The sequence below is a fragment of the Sphaerodactylus townsendi genome, linkage group LG13, assembly GCF_021028975.2.
Source record: "Sphaerodactylus townsendi isolate TG3544 linkage group LG13, MPM_Stown_v2.3, whole genome shotgun sequence".
In the NCBI taxonomy this organism is placed as follows: domain Eukaryota; kingdom Metazoa; phylum Chordata; class Lepidosauria; order Squamata; family Sphaerodactylidae; genus Sphaerodactylus; species Sphaerodactylus townsendi.
In genome coordinates, this window is record NC_059437.1 from 41,986,098 (window position 1) to 42,003,647 (window position 17,550).

A 17,550-nucleotide genomic window follows, 5' to 3' on the forward strand; every position below is an offset into this window, starting at 1 on the left:
TCTGGATTCTAAAACTTCCCATTAAAACCAGACACATTTCAGCCAACAGGCCTCAGCGGTATAAATTATTCAAATACACACGATAAAATACAGTCATTTCAAATATAAAATACAACAATTCTGACCAAACTAAAAACACTTTCTGGTGGGTATTCTTATGATTCATCTTGGTTTGACAGAACCGGCTCTACCTCAGACTGGTTTTGTGTTGAGCAACATCAGTAAGACATTTCTGTTCTCTCTTTGTTTTGTGACATGCAGGGGTGGTCAAGGTGTGGAGCCTGATGATTGGTCGGGAGCCCATCCATCATTACCAGCACAATCAAAAGATACACGCCGTGGCCCTTGCCCCCGAGGGAGCGACTGTAGCAACTGCATCTGCCTTCCAGGTCAAAGTGGAAAGTGCTAATGACAAGGGGTTCTGGGAGACAGTTGCAGACTTTGAAATCCAGAAACTGGTGAGTTTCTCAGTTGTTCCTGGCACATGCTGCATACTATACTATCATAGTGTCAGGTCTTGGGACTGAAGTCAATAAGCGGATTCTAGTGGTTGACTCAGAAGTCTTTATTGATAACAGTAAGTACCTGGCTTTCCGAAAACCAGTTCTGCCAGACCACCAGAATATAGTTGTCTTTATTTCCCCAGAGCCCCCGCCATAAATCTCCCCTCCCTGGTTCCCATGGAATGTGAGAATAGCAAAACGGAAGAAGGGATATTTGGGAGTTGACCATCTCAAGGCCAGCTCAGCAACAGTTCTCAGCCACCTGCCACCCCCTCCCACTGGGAAAGCACCTAGGTTGCTTCTAGTTAGCTGCAGTTTCAAGCATCAAAGGGAAACAAAAGGAAAGAGAAAGGTCTATGAATACATCAGAAGGTGATGACAGCTGCCCCTCCCCACAGCCAGGTGTGAGTCCTCACACCCAAGCTGCCCCTTCAGTGGCAGAAGAAGAGTTTGGATTTATATCCCTTCTTTCTCTCCTGCAGGAGACTCAAAGGGGCTTACAATCTCCTTTTCCTTCCCCACCTCCACAACAAACATCCTGTGAGGTGGGTGGAACTGAGAGAGCTCTGAAGAACTGTGACTAGCCCAAGGTCACCCAGCTGGCATGTGTTGGAGTGCACAAGCTAATCTGGTTCATCAGATATGCCTCCACAGCTTAAGTGGCAGAGCAGGGGATCGAACCCGGTTCTCCAGATTAGAGTGCACTCCTCTCTTAACCACTACTCCACGCTGACTGTCAGACAGTGGCCACGCCTCCTTTCCTCTCCAAAAGGGATCTTGGGGCGAGGTGGAGGGAGATGATGATGGTGAAAGTAGGTAGGCTGGATCCCCAGACTAAGCGGCGCAAAATGGGGAATGGGTGCTAACCTGCCTTCCACACGTTGAATCCAAGCGTATGGAGCTGGCTGCACAGTGTGGTTATAAGTATCTGCAGTGTAGTACGAGATCCATGGGGAGTGGGGAATACTTCAGGATGGCTGTATGTAGGATCATAGAGTTTGAAGAGACCCCAAGGGCCATCAAGTCCAACCCCTTGCAATGCAGGAACACACAATCAAAGCACTCCTGACAGATGGCCATCCAGCCTCTCTTTAAAAACCTCCAAAGAAGGAGACTCCACCACACTCCGAGGTAGCGCATTCCACTGTTGAACAGCCCTTACTGTCATGAAGTTTTTCCTGATGTTTAAGTGGAATCTCTTTTCCTTCTCCTTGAACCTACCTTGAATTTGTACAGGTCAGTGTGGGAGGGAACGCTGTCCCTCATGCTGTCTGGGAATATATTTTTTTTGCTGTGTGTGTGTGTTATTCGTTGAATAACCAATTTACAAATTTGTGTCTCTCTCTCTCTTTGCCAGGTTTTTGAAAGGGGTTTTTTTGTCAACAAGATTTGTTTTTCCTTTTTTTTCCACAAAATACTATTTTTGTTCATGTATCCCTGGGTGTTCTCTAGATATGCTTGAACCTATTGCCTTTCAGTGACCCTGTTTCACTGCCCTGTTGGTCAACATAACACACACACATAAACACACACCCCAGTTTACTGTCATAGTTTACTGTTTACTCCTAAGAAGAAAATGCTCAGATAAGCAAAAGGGTTAGAGGAAGATGCTAAACTCTTGGTTGATGCATTTGGGGGATATTGTCAGACTCTGTCGACCTCCCCTTCAATAACCAGACCTTTGGGTGCAGAAATCAGTTTATTGAACAGGATCTCAGCATACAGCTATCAGCAGCTCTTTGCTGGAACTAAATGTCAGCAATACTGGGTGAATATGCCCTCCCCTCCAACCCCCTCCCTTGGGAGTCCTGTGGGGTGAAGTAACTAGCAACATTCCAAGCAGAGCAGAATCTTCAAGACTGCACCAAAAATAAGACAGGTGCTGCCCTGCTGGAGGGTGAGAAAGCATTTTCTCGCCCTGAACAAAAAGAAAAACAAGTCAGGGGTTTCCCATGCCACCTTTTCCCGGCCGTCCCCAAAGTTCCACAGCGAGAGCAAGGGAAAAGCTGACACATCAACAGGTTTTCACAGGATCTTGGCAGACCTGAGGAAAGAGCCAGGAAGGTTAGAACTGAAGTCAAAATCTTGCAGCATCTGAAACCATCTGAAACTGTTGCAGGTCAACTCGCTTAACCTGGTCCCCAAAGTTACATGCGGTCCTGTCGCAGTAGCCGCCGCAGATGAGGACGTTTACCTTCTGAAGGCAGGAGAACCCACAAAAATTCTGCATTCTGTCTACGGCCTGCCTGTCACATGTCTGGATGTCTCAGCCAACGAAGCAGCATTTGGAGTCAAAGGCTTCAGCTGGCAGATCAATGAGACAAATAAGGTATTTAAGCATCGGGTTTCACCAAATACTAAAATGGAAAACTTTTGGCACATTGGGGATTATTGTTTCATCACACACAGCTTACAGGGGTTGAGAATCCTTGTGTTCTGAGGAAGCGCCTAGGATCAGACTGTTTCAATTTGGAACAGAGATGTTACTGCCTTCTCCCCCTACCTCTTGGAATTAGTCTTTTGATGGCAGGTAGATCTGTTGTTAAATATCACGGGTTTTAAGGAGCAGCAGTGGCGTAGGAGGTTAAGAGCTCATGTATCTAATCTGGAGGAACCGGGTATGATTCCCAGCTCTGCCGCCTGAGCTGTGGAGGCTTATCTGGGGAATTCAGATTAGCCTGTACACTCCCACACATGCCAGCTGGGTGACCTTGGGCTAGTCACAGCTTCTCAGAGCTCTCTCAGCCCCACCTACTTCACAGGGTGTTTGTTGTGAGCGGGGAAGGGCAAGGAGATTGTAAGCCCCTTTGAGTCTCCTACAGGAGAGAAACGGGGGATATAAATCCAAACTCCTCCTCCTCCTCCTCCTCCTCCTCCTCCTCCTCTGTCAACCCCACCTACCTCGCAAGGTGTCTGTTGTGGGGAGAGGAAGGGAAAGGAGCTTGCAAGCCACCTTGAGTCTCCTTTCAGGAGAGAAAAGTAGGATATAAATCCAAACTACTACTATTACTACTACTTTTCCTCCTCCTCCTCCTCCTCCTCCTCCTCTTTCTTCTTCTTCTTCTTCTTCTTCTTCTTCTTCTTCTTCTTCTTCTTCTTCTTCTTCTTCTTCTTCTTCTTCTTCTTCTTCTTCTTCTTCTTCTTCTTCTTCTTCTTCTTCTTCTTCTTCTTCTTCTTCTTCTTCTTCTTCTTCTTCTTCTTCTTCTTCTTCTTAATTATTGTGCAGTCTTATTGTTTTCTATTGTGTTTTTCTATTTCCGTGGAAGTAGAAATAGAAATGTGGTTTTCTGTTTCTATTCCTTGTCTGAAATTGCATGCCACTTTGAGTCCACACTTTGAGCACCAGCATAAATTAGAAAAAAAAGTTTTGCGCATTATCCTCCTAACCACCCTGCTAAGGCAGTATAGCCAAATTCTCCTTCCATAATGAGCAAGCGTCGCCTGTCTTTCTGGTGTCTTTTAAAAGTGTTTGAACCCACAAGGTTACATTCATAAGGTTACATTCATCAGTCCGTGACCTGTCTGCTTTACATTTTCATTTACCAGAAGTAGTGCAGGACCTGAGCGTTCAGATGGAGCACTCCTCCAGGGTTCATTTTTTGTTTGCTCCATGTTAGATCTCTATCCTTGAAACAATAAACAGGCTCTGGATTGCTGATCAGTAGTGTTTATTGGAAAGGTAACAAAGCCCCCAGATTGCAAGAAGCCCGTTCTGCCAGGCCATCCTAGTACTAACTAGGGCCGACTGCTTAGCTTCCAAGATCTGATGAGATGAGGCTAGCCTGGGTCGTCTAGGTCAGAGGACACCCACAGATGTCCTTTATGTCTTATATTTTTATCCTGCTGTCTGCTTAAGAGCCAGCGTGGTGTAGTGGTTAAGAGCTGGTGGATTCTAATCTGGAGAACTGGGTTTGATTCCCCACTCCTCCACCTGAGTGGCAGAGGCTTATCCAGTGAACCAGATGTGTTTTCGCACTCCTACATTCCTGCTGGGTGACCTTGGGCTAGTCACAGTTCTCTCAGAACTCTCTCAGCCCCACCTACCTCACAGGGTGTCAGTTGTGGGGAGAGGGAGGGAAAGGAGCTTGTAAGCCACCTTGAGTCTCCTTACAGGAGAGAAAGGTGGGGTATAAATCCAAACTCGTCTTCATCTTCTTAAGAGGCTCAGAATGGTGACTCTCCCTTTGTACAATCACTTACTAAAGTTCTCCTGAGTGCTTCAGTGAACTGGGGTTGTGCCTGGGTCTCTGTGTCTGGCCCATGGTTTTCCCTTGTTGGTGAGAGGGTGGAGTGGCAGTCACTCTGGCTCAGAGTACGGGGTTCCATGGCGTGCTTGTCCACTTTCCCCACACAAAAATGGGATGATTCCCATGATGCAACACTGAGGCAAATAGTGCTGTTCAGGGTTGTTCAGTGATGAACACATCTCTTTGCTCCACTGAGGCATAGCAGAGGGATTCAGATTGTTGTTTTTTGTGCAGCAGTAGGCCTCTAGAGGGAACTCTTTGCCTTTCTGTAGCAGGCTTTAAATAGTCTGCTTGCTTTTTAAAAGCACAAGGTTCCTCAGAACTGCCCGCATCCCGAACGTGTCACTTCATTTAGCATCATCGAGTGCCTGGAAGAATGTAGAAGCCGGCTATAATGTCAGCAGAGCTTGGCTGCCTGGAGGATCCCAGCTGTCTTCTTCTTGTATCACCCAGCGCCGCTTCAGATATGACAGGTGACAAAATATGTATGTGTCAACACACATGTGCACATACATGTATATGAAGCCTCAACCTTCTCCACAGGGAGCTACTATCTATGGTCTTGAGGAATTGAACAAGTTGCCATATCAACAAACATGGAGACTCCAATGGAACAAATAGGGGCTCCCACATCCCACTGTCCAGATTAGAACTGGACCTCCATGTGTCAGGGAGGCATGAGACCGCCAGAACACCTGTGTGACCTGACCCAGGGATGTACACAGGTGAAAGCAGGTTCCCTGAACTCCATTTCTAGGGATGCTGCTAGGATCAAGGTTAAAAGCAAGGTAGTAAGATTATTATCTTCAACCTGTAGACTTTAAGACTCAAGTCTCTTTGTGCCTTTCAGCCCATAACTGCAGTTCTCATCACAGATTGCTGTAGGTCACCATACCTGCTATTGTGTATTATGTTTAGGTCCACTTTTTGCACAAACATTCCCCCTGCACACATTCTGGGCCCCTTTATTTCTATTTCTTTATTTCTCCGCTCTCTTGTTTGTTCTTTCCAGGGTGGGTTTAGGAAGTTTTAGGAAGTTTTGTAAAGTTTGGGAGCAGCAGTGGCATAGTGACTAAGAGCAGTAGCTAAGAGCAGGTGCACTCTGATCTGGAGGAACCGGGTTTGATTCCCAGCTCTGCCGCTTGAGTTGTGGAGGCTTATCTGGGGAATTCAGATTAGCCTTACACTCCTACACACGCCAGCTGGGTGACCTTGGGCTAGTCACAGCTTCTCGGAGCTCTCTCAGCCCCACCCACCTCACAGGGTGTTTGTTGTGAGGGGGGAAGGGCAAGGAGATTGTAAGCCCCTTTGAGTCTCCTTACAGGAGAGAAAGGGGGGATATAAATCCAAATCCAAACTCTTTTATGCTGGATGCCGATGTAATTTTATTTAATCCACTGTTTTAAATGGGTTTTTAATACAATTGTCTGTTTATTGTGTTGTTCAACACCCAGAGCCCTTTGGGGGAGGGGCGGTACATACATACATACATACATACATACATACATACATACATACATAAGTCTTTTTAATTTATTTAATTTATATCCCACCTTTCTCTCCAAAACAGCTCATATACCATAACAGAGAGAGAGAGGGGGAAAAAGAAACTACCCAGCTACACAAAAAGTGATGCAGTATACGTATTTGATGTTTTCTGGACAGGAAAGGGAGGGATGACAAACCAAATGAAATAAGAAATTTTTTTTTAAAAAAAAAACCCAGGTGTGTTGCAATGATACACACAATGCAAATACATGTTTGCAAATACACACACCCATGTTACATAACAGTGGGAAAATACATCTACCATGTCATCTGGCCTCCCGTGGGCACAAGGGGGGGGAGGGGGGTAGCCAGACGCCATCCACATTTTAAAATGGGTTCTGTTTTTATATAATTAATATTTAAATTATGTTTTAATGTTTGCTTTAACCTGTTGTGAACCGCCCTGAGCCCTCAGGGGGAGGGCGGTATATAAAACAAACAAACAAACAAACAAACAAACAAACAAACAAATTCCACTTCACATACAAAGCTACGATAATACCAGCAATCAAAAGTCAACTACTGTGCCATTGCTAAAATACCAAAAGCGCTGCAAATCCAGCGTAGCAGTCCAAAAGTGATCTCAACAATCCGTAGTCGTTTTGTCATGGAATAACATGACACACTGTGCGGTTCTCTGACATGAAGGTATTGTCCGAATGGAGACAGGGGCCCTGGCTTTGCACGAGGTTCGTTGAAACCTGGTCCGTTTCAAGACTTCCGTTCTTAAATTATAGATCCAGGTACATGTGTCATGGTTACGCCCGCCTTTTCCAGCATGATAACATATTTGTCAGTCTTAACCCGCCCGAAGAGTTTCTTTATCCTTTTCTTACGTTAATAATTCACCGCGATCCCGAAGGCTGCTTCTCTGAAGGAGAAACTCTCTTAGGCGAAGCGGAAGCTGATCCGCTTCCACCATTCTTCTCTCCTCCAGGTTGGAGTCACAGAATCGTAGAGTTGGAAGAGACCCCAGGGGCCATCAAGTCCAACCCCCTGCCATGCAGGAACACACGATCAAAGCGCTCCTGACAGGTGGCCATCCAGCCTCTGTTTAAAAGCCTCCAAAGAAGGAGACTCCGCCACACTCCGAGGTCGTGCATCCCACTGTCGAACAGCCCTTGCTGACAGGAAGTTTTTCCTGATGTTTAGGTGGAATCTTTTTTCTTTCACCTTGAACCCATGACTCCTGGTCCTAGTCTTTAGAGCAGCAGAAAACAAGCTTGCTCCCTCACCAACATGACATCCCTTCAAATACCTAAACATGACTATCTTCACAATTGTTCATTGAGTTAGATTCGGCTGAGAATGTGTGACTGGCCAAAGTTATCCAGCAAACTTCTGTGGCAAAGGAAGGATTCAAACCTGAGTCTTCCTATTGCAGTGGTGGCGAACCTTTGGCACTCCAGATGTTATGGACTACAATTCCCATCAACCCCTTCCAGCATGGCCAGTTGGCCATGCTGGCAGGGGCTGATGGGAATTTTAGTCCATAACATCTGGAGTGCCAAAGGTTCGCCACCACAGTCCTATTGTATGTTGACACTGTAACCACTCCACCACGCTGTCTTTCACCAATCTTACGTTTGTGAGATCTAGTGGTAGTTGGTAGTTTAAATGACTTTAAAATAGAATGCTGGATTTAGATGGCCCTGATAATCCAGCAAAACAGTTATTAGGCTTTTTAAAATAAGGCATTTGTGACAGATTCAGGTAAACTGTTTTACTTTCTAATTCTACCAATACAGGGGAAAAAATCCCATAGGAAGCATCCCTGGGCAGACCTGCATAGACCACAGCCGCCATATATTCTTTCCCCAACAGCCTTGAGTTCTGCATAATGAATGATGTTGTTTAATTTTTTAAAAGGATTGTGTATAAACGTGTGCCCTCAGAGCGCATTGTGTGCATTATGTCAGTAATACTTACTTCCAATCTGTAAAATAGACGGGTGTTATTCTTTTATTACAGAATCAGCACAGCCGGGCATCTCCTGAGGCCCTTTGCCCTGCAGAGGGCTAACCAAAGACTTTGGGCCTATTCCCTCTCCAGGTCTGGGAGGCTACCCCAGAATAATGTCACAGGGGGCATCTCGGAGGTTGCTACCAAGATCAGTATATTTAAGCCCCTTTCATATTCCTTTAAGTCCTGCGAGCATCAGAATGAGGAACCTAAAAGTGTGCAGAGGGACGGTCTGAGCCAGCGTGGTGTCGTGGTTAAGAGCAGGTGGATTCTAATCTGGAGAGGGAGTGGACGGATAAAGTTACCCTTGAGGGTGGAGAGAAACGGGGCTTCTCTGGTCTTCCCTGTGAAATCAAATGTGGGCAAAACAAATGGTGTCAAAGAAAAGCGATTCTGTCCAGGTGTTCCCTTTGCCTGGTTGATACAGGTTGCAAAAGTCAGCAAGTTCTTTTTTTGCCACAAAGATGTGTATTACCCAGGACCATAATTTGAGACTGTAGAGTACATGGATCTCTGATAACCAGAGGCTTACTTCAGAGGGCAATGATAAGGGCTGTAAAGCTCTTGGAAATGGAAAAACTCTATCCAGCAATCACAGACAGTGGGGGCAAACCTATGGCACGTGTGCCAGAGGGGCACTCAAAGCCCTCTCTATGGGCATGCATGCCATTGTCCCAGTTTGGGCATTTGGCAGTGACGTAGCACCAAGGGCACCGGGGGGGGGGGGGGTATGCGATGCACCAAGTACATGCCCCTGCGGGGCGTGGCAAGGAGGTTCCAGGGGAGTGGCGTTCTGGGGCCAGATGGGTGTGGCAGGGGCGCGGGGCGCACGCATGCCCCAGGCACAGTTCCCCCTCCCTCTGCCCCTGGCACTCAGTCTCTAAAAGGTTTGCCATCACTGGCCTAATGGTACCCCATCAACATTGCAAATGCCTCTAACTAGATCTCTCTTGGCGTTTCCATTGATGCATCACTTAACTGTGGCACACTCTTAGTGGCACGGGATGTCTTGGGAGGCAGAAAAGCGAACCGCGTTTTTTAATACTTTGGTTGTATATCTGTCAGGCCTGCGCCATTCCAGGCCTGGCAGTTCACACGTCCACCCCCCAGCCACAGAGGGCCCAGCCGTTATCATCGCTCAAGGCTACGGAGGCCTCCCCCTGCTTGCAGAGTAACTAGTTCCGTGGTGGCAAACCTTTGGCACTCCAGATGTTATGGACTACAATTCCCATCAGCCCCTGCCAGCATGGCCAATTGGAAGTGTAGTCCATAACATCTGGAGTGCCAAAGGTTCGCCACCATGGAACTAGTTCAATAGAGCTTAGCCATTCACCCTTATCTGCCTTCCTGATGGAGTGAACTGTCTACTTAAACAATGCCCTTGTTCCCGCTGTCCTTTCACATGCTGATATTTGGGAAATGAGAGGGTGGGGGGAAATCCAGGGGTTGAACTAAACTGTAAAGGTATATTCCAGGGGTCAAAGAGCCAAACCCCCAGTTTCAGCTGTCTGAACCTGGGGATGGCACAGTTCCAATAAAGCTCTTGAAAATCTTCCTGAGTCTTGTTGATGACCGGAGTAACAGACCCTTACAATATCCAACAAGATGTAGATTGAAAGTCCAAAGGGACTGGTTCAGGCCCCTAAGAAAACTGGAAGGGAACGGTCTGCTCGCAGCTCCCATTCTGGACACATGGACTAATCACCTAATGTAGTTGCGAAGTCTTCGGTGCGCATTGGCAGATGGTCCTGAGCAGCGCATCAGCATGTATTCCAATCAGGGAGATGGGGCCGAAGGAGTCCAGACGGCTGGGATGTGTTTGACAAGGACGCGGGCTTGCTTGGCATCGCCGGACCGGCTGACACACGCCGGAAACTAATTACTAATGTCTATTAGAATAATTATTCCCCAGACGTGAAAGGACTTTGCATTGGTTGATTACTCTGGTCAGAAGCTAGCTGTCTTTCAGTAAGCGAGCCTTTTGAAATCGGAGACATATCGGTGTGTTTTGGCTACGTTTGTGGGGATAGAAGCTTCCGTTCCCTCAGCAAGTCATGTTGCATTTTGTGTTTTCCGGAGCCAAGAGTCTACAGACTGTTGGCAAAAGGACCATATCAGCTGGAGCATATTCAGGCTGTCTCCGTTCTTTGCTTCTTCTGTATAATACAATCACAGAGTCATTTCATACTGTTTACCAAAGGATTTGTTTTGTCGCCTAATACACCTTTTAACCCATTAATCAGTTAATTAAGCTTGTTTGCAGAGTACCAGATCAACTGTAGATGACTTTGCAAGGACTTAATGCTTAACTTAAAGATGGCAATGTTTTGTTGATTGTAGAGACAGTGTGGGGTAGTGGTTGAGCAGGTGGATTCTAAGCTGGAGAACCGGGTTTGATTACCCACCACCTGAGCGGCAGAGGCTTATCTGGTGAACCAGATGTGTTTCCGCACTCCTACATTCCTGCTGGGTGACCTTGGGCTAGTCACAGTTCTCTCAGCGCTTTCTCAGCCCCCTCACCAGGTGTCTGTTGTGGGGAGAGGAAGAGAAAGGAGCTTGTAAGCCACCTTGAGTCTCCTTACAGGAGAGAAAGGTCGAATATAAATCCGAACTCTTTGTACTTCATAAATGTCTGGTAATGCTCTAGAGCCTGTTTTAAATGCCTAATAAAGGTTGTTGTAAAATCCAAACTCTTCTTCTCTTGTTCTTCTATTTTGTTTTTCATGCCCAGTAACACCAATATTATGGTAGTGGAGCATTGTTCAGCATGTGCACCAAATCCTCAGCCTTACACCATGGTAGAACTTATCTGGCTCAGTAAGGGCTGATCTGACATCTTACCCTATATAATTCACTAACATGCAAATGGGCCCGATGACAAACTTTCAACCAGTGGGTGTGCAGGGGACTATCCTGCGTGCCCATTGGGTGACGGTTCATCCTCGTGCTCAAAAGAGAGTGCTACAAGGCCCGCCAATGGCTTCCCCTAGACCAGGGGTAGGGAACCTGCGGCTCTCCAGATGTTCAGGAACTACAATTCCCATCAGCCCCTACCAGCATGGCCAATTGGCCATGCTGACAGAGGCTGATGGGAATTGCAGTTCCTGAACATCTGGAGAGCTGCAGGTTCCCTACCCCTGCCCTAGACCAATCGCAGGCTGTACAAAAGCCACCCCTCTTCTTTCCCCCTACCTTTCTCAACACCCAACTTCAGGAGCAGTCCGCCCATGTCAGGGCACAGGCAGCAGGCTGCCCTGCCCGCCACCCTGGATAAAACCCTCCCACTTCCCTCCCACCCTTTCCAAACTTCCAACCCAGGAGCAGCCTGCCCGAGGCAGGGCAAAGGCAGCAGGCCACCCTCCCTGCCGCCCTGGACAAAACATTTCTGCTTCCCCCACCCACCCACCCACCCCCATCTCCAAACCCCTGACCCACCCACCCACAGCTGGGCTAAGATGGCAAACTGCCTTCCCCACCACCCCAGACAAAGCTTTGCCCCTTTTAAAAAGGGAGACCGATGGAGGCCATTTGACCAAAGTACAGAGCTCAAGTAGACATTATGATAGATGTTTAATCCCTAGTTAATAGAGGGTAGACTCCCTCAAATGTTGGCTTGATTCAGTCCTCTTTTGTTTGTTTTTTTCCTTTCTCGTTTGCCTCATGGAATAAAATTGGCTCCTCCCCCAGTCTCCACACGCATAAGCAGAGATGTGAACTTCTGGCTTTTGGCTTGCAGTCTGTGGCCGGCTGATCAGTGGATCCAGGACAAGGCCAGGATATAGTTTAGTTTATTCTTTGTGTTTTTCCCTGTTGTTTATTAAACTCTGTTTTGTTGGTTTGTTTCTGTACACCTTTTTGGTGTGTCCCCCTCCCTCAGGGGGAAAAAACCAGATAAAATAACCCAATAAATAAATTTATGTACTTCATTTTGTAATAGTTCTTCAGAATATAACATGCTTTAAATTTTAAGCTCTCTTTAAACACCCCAATGGTTTTTGTTGTTGTTCTTTAGATTTCACGTTTTTGTTCAAACCTGGGGGCCTTCTCCAGTTTGTAGAAAGATCTGTCTTGTCCATCCACAGCTCCAGTCCCCGATTTTAAGTAGCCAAAGATTTGGATGATTTTGCCATTAGAAAATAAGATGATAGTGGAAAAAGAAAAGATTATAGGGTGATAGTGCTGCCTCTAGGAGCAGCAGTGGTGTAGTGGTTAAGAGCAGGTATACTCTAATCTGGAGGGACCAGGTTTGATTCCCCGCTCTGCCGCCTGAGCTGTGGAGGCTTATCTGGGGAATTCAGATTAGCCTATTCACTCCAACACATGCCAGCTGGATGACCTTGGGCTGGTCACAGTTCTTCTGAGCTCTCTTAACCTAACCCACCTCACAGGGTGTTTGTTGTGAGGGGGAAAGGGAAAGGAGTTTGTAAGCCCCTTTGAGTCTCCCATAGGAGAGAAAGGGGGGGATATAAATCCAACTCTTCTTCTTCTTCTCTTGTAGGCCTGTAAAGCACTTTCATCACAAATTTGGGGCTAGTTGGTAGATAGTCTCCAAGGCCTGGAGTATTTTGTTTCTTTGTCCATAACATAATTTTAAAAAGAAACGTTGAAAATTGCACCCTAAGTGACGAACACGTCCAATGTGCAAGATTTTTGTACAGAACAGAGCAGCTGTTTGCCAGATGAGCTGAAGCAGGAGCCTGAGGCTATGGGTTTGAGTTGAGTACAGGAGGCTCAGATTGGTTGCATCAAGAGACTTTTCTTGTTTTGCTGCATAGTAAAACAGATTGCGCATTTTCTTGTCTTTTCCTTTCTTGTCTTTTCCTTTCGGAGTCTGGAAGAATTACCTGCCCACGGGTAATTTAAGTCTAGGTAATCTTTTCATTGGAGGAAGTGGGACCAGAACAGCTTTGAAGATGTCTGCAAAAACATTTCTTAGCTCATCCCTGGCTAGCCCAGTCTCCTCAGATCTTGGAAGCTGAGCAGGATCGACCCTGGTTAGTATCTGGATGGGAGACCACCAAGGAATTCCAGAGTTTCTGTGCAAAGGAACTATGCAATGCCAACTGTGTTAGTCTCTTGCCTTGAAAACCCTACGGCGCTGTGTAAATCGGCGGCAACTTGTCTGCACTTTACACACACACACACACACACACACACACACACCAAATATTCACCATTATACGTAGCTGTTTTTGCACGACTCCTTTTTTGGCACCTGCCAAGTGTTCTTAGGAAACGGGTGGACCCTGACAGGGCATTTGTCCAACAGGTCTTCTGAATGGTTACAGGAGATTTGTTTGACTGTGTTATTGAAATGGTGTTTTGGGTAACTGAGATAATTATATGTCCGAGGTGTCACTGAGTTTTAAAATGTTCACTATGTGACTGAAGTAAACCTGTGGCAAACATTTTGTGGCTGGCTCTGCCTCCTGTGGCAGCCGTTTTGTGGCTGCACTTACGATACTGTGTCGGAATTCTGAAGGTGCTTCCAGGATCAAAAAGGTGGGGGAACGCAGTTCTAGAGTGATGCTATCATTCCTTCTGAAATATGGAAGGGGCAGAAAACCCCTAGTATTTCCTAGATAACAAGCAACCTTGATGAAGTCTGCTCAACCTGGATCTTGTGCCCAGGAAGGCCGGTCCTGTTGCATACCCTCCCTTGTTGGATTCCCCTTGGCTGAAGAATTTTTGTTCCTATTTTCAACTAGAACCAGCATGGGGTTCTGGTTAAAGTGTTGGAGTAGGGCAGTGGTGGCGAACCTTTAGCACTCCAGATGTTATGGACTACAATTCCCATAAGCCCCTGCCAGCATGGCCAATTGGATGTCCTGGCAGGGGCTGATGGGAATTGTAGTCCATAACATCTGGAGTGCCAAAGGTTCGCCACCACGGGAGTAGGATCTAGAAAACCCAAGTTTAAATCACCACTCTGCTATGGAAGCTTGCTGAGTTACCTTGGGCCACTCGCCAGCCGCGCATTCTTGGACTAACCCACCTCACAGGGTTGCTGTGATGTAAGTCCCCTTTGGGGAGAAAGGCAGGATATACATGAAGTTAAATAAACTAGGTAAGAAGCCACGTCTCATTTGAAGAATTCCCCCTGCAAAGGCTGTCCTCCTGTTCTGGCAATAATTCACAGATTTGTGGTATGAGGCCAAAAAAGTTCTGCTGCTTTGAGGGCAGGAAGCTTTGCCATCTCTCCCAAGTTCTCTTTGTGATATTATTAAGTACCAAACCTTGATTGGGCTATTGTGATGCAGTGACCTCATGTTAGCTTCAGATTGGTTTGATCATATCGCCAACACAAAGCAGAAGAAAGAAAAATAAGAGTTTGGATTTATATCCTGCCTTTCTTTCCTGTAAGGAGAAATTCCGTTCCTCTCCCAGCAACCAACACCCTGTGAGAAGTAGGTGGGGCTGATAGAGTTATGAGAGAACTGTGACTAACCCCAGGTCACCCAGCAGGAATGCAGGAGTGGGGAAACAAATCTGGTTCACCAGATTACAGTCTGCTGCTCACATGAAGGAGTGGAGGATCAAACTCGGTTCTCCAGATTAGGGTCCACTGCTCTTAACCACTACACCATGCTGAAACCACTCTCTTTAAAAGTTTCCTTAGAGGAGCTGTGAATTGGAACAAATCAGTAAAAACAGCTGATGTTTTGGGTCTCTCAAGCTCCCTTTTTTATGTCAAATGTTTTCTCATGATTCAGCGTAGCCCTACTTCATATCCCGTTGCATTTCTAGGCTGCCTGTGGCCCTGAACCAAAACCTACATTCATGGCATAGGATTCTGTCTTAAACCTTAGAATCCTTTTCCGCAGCGAATCCTCTTACCTGTCAGGTAAAGGACCAGGATAATTCTGAGCTGTCTCCAGCTGTGAGCTATGATGGATTCTGTGAGCAACCTAAGCAAATCGCCTTGGCTTTTACATTCCACCATATTTGGAGCCATCTGCATTGGAAATCCCAAATCTTGTCAGCACTCAGGAGGTGGTGGACTTTCTCACACATGCACCAATTTCCAGATTGAATTGTTCACAGTGAAGGGAACTTAATACGATTTATTCAACTGGCAGAGTTTGAAGCTTTCTGGTTATTAGACTAGATTCGGAAAATCCCCCCCAACACATACACTTGTTAGAAGGATTAAGACTCTCAGAACGGCAGCGACTAACAAGCGTGGATACAGAAGGCCAGGAAGCTGTTGGTGAACGATGGCTCCTGGAAACGTTACCTGAATCTCTGATGTCTTACATTATCAGCTTCCAGCTACTCGTGTGTTAAGACTCTTCTTGTTGATAATGAGGGCTAGAAACTTCTTCCCGCTATCTAGTTCAGAATCCTACAACTTGTTAAAACAAAAATTGTTGGAAAGCGAATGGATTAATTTATTTAGGGGTGCTATGAAAACTTGTTCACCCTTACATCTTTCAATACCCCTATATCAAAACAGGATGGCTCCCTATTTGTATTTTTTGACTAATCCTATGCAGAGAAGAGCCCTCTCACTTGCTCGCTTCAATGTTTTCCCCTCCGCTTTATTGCGTGGTAGATTTAACAACTTGGAAATGAGCTCTTGTGGTGAACAACAAATTGAAACATTGGCACATCAACTGCTTTGCTGCCCTAAATTTGCTAATATCAGATCAAAATATTCCAATATTCTTTCTAGGATACCTAGTGAAATGGGAGAATCAGGTAAACTTCCTTTGCTTCTGGACAATTCTGACAATGAAACTTGTAAATTGGTAGCACGGTTTTTACTGGAGGTGATGCACAATCAATAATTTATATTCTATCTTAAACCTTTGTATTTGTGTAACTTTTATCTCAGGTTTTTTATTGTGTTATGATTATTGTTATGCCAAATAAAGGCTTATTATTATTATTATCAGCTTCCAGCTACTCGTGTGTTAAGACTCTTCTTGTTGATGAGGGCTAGAAACTTTTTCCTTCTCAAAATAAAATTTAGATTCACAGGGTTCTGTTTTGAGGCTCTCTGGCACGGAGTCAGAGGTAGAGTTTTATGAAAGCCCCCCCCCCCCCCGCCCTTTGTTGCATTAACTTTGGTTTATGCGTGTTAAGATCCAACTGCACAAAATGTTAGATGATCAGTGATGGGAAGACCCAGTCTGTATCAAGTTGGGTGAGGGGAGAAAGTATTTTACTGTTTCTTCTTGTAGATTTTGTTTTTCCTGAGCTCACACTCTACCCCCCTGAGAAGTTTCCTTCAGTCGGGCAATTAGGGAGCTGCCCCCAGGCATCAGCCTCAGTACAGGAGCAGCAGTGGCGTAGGAGGTTAAGAGCTCGTGTATCTAATCTGGAGGAACCGGGTTTGATTCCCAGCTCTGCCGCCTGAGCTGTGGAAGCTTATCTGAGGAATTCAGATTAGCCTGTGCACTCCCACACACGCCAGCTGGGTGACCTTGGGCTAGTCACAGCTTCTCGGAGCTCTCTCAGCCCCACTCACCTCACAGGGTGTTTGTTGTGAGGGGGGAAGGGCAAGGAGATTGTAAGCCCCTTTGAGTCTCCTGCAGGAGCGAAAGGGGGGGATATAAATCCAAACTCTTCTTCTTCTACAAATTCTCCCCCCAACTTCAGTAAAAACAGCAAAAACTAAGCTTGAGACCCATTCGCAGATCTTACAGCATTTCCATCTCATTTGGTTCAGAGACAAGCATCTCAACCTGACAGTCCAGTTCCTCGGACACTCACTGAGTGCACTAAAGCAAGATCCTCTGCCTGCTTTGTGCTTTTCCGCCTCGTCCCACTCTTGTCTGGCGAAAGAACCACCGCTGCGTTTAGTGGATGGGCAAAGGCTCCCTTTCCCGTTTGTCTTTGTCCGCGGGTTAAAAGAGTCGGGTGACCTCCTTTTTGCCTCCAGCAGACATCTGCCCACATCCCAACCTTGCCGGGTTTGGCAGTTCTCCTGGATTGGCAGGCTGCTCTCAGGAAAGGTCCGTGGCAGAAACAGCAAGAGTTGCAGGTGCTTTGGCAGAGTTCACTGCTGCAGCCTGGGCACTGTCTGCCCGCATGATGTCTGGCTCGACTTGGAGATGACAGCTTTCCGTCAATTGCTTTGACTCTCTTCAAACAGGAAAAAAATATGAAAGGGGACATATCTTTTAAAAAAACAACAACTTTCCTGGTCTAATTTATATGGCAAGATTAGACACTTGGAAGAGGGTGGTTGTTGTTTTGCACTCCTGGTGGCTGCAAAGTTAGAAACGTGTCGCTTCTGCTGTTTCCTCAGCCGTATCTTTGAGCATTGCACAGGTATGCTCGTC

General features: G+C 46.3%; 1 protein-coding gene across 1 annotated transcript in view; it reads left to right on the top strand.

Moving 5' to 3' along the window:
- Positions 1–17,550, top strand: part of FBXW8 (F-box and WD repeat domain containing 8) — an 86,493-nt gene that overhangs the window by 50,965 nt on the left and 17,978 nt on the right. The window contains exons 6-7 of the mRNA XM_048514381.1: positions 262–458; positions 2,623–2,832. Of these exons, the coding sequence (XP_048370338.1) occupies positions 262–458; positions 2,623–2,832 (407 nt within the window). The remainder of the gene's footprint in view (positions 1–261; positions 459–2,622; positions 2,833–17,550) is intronic.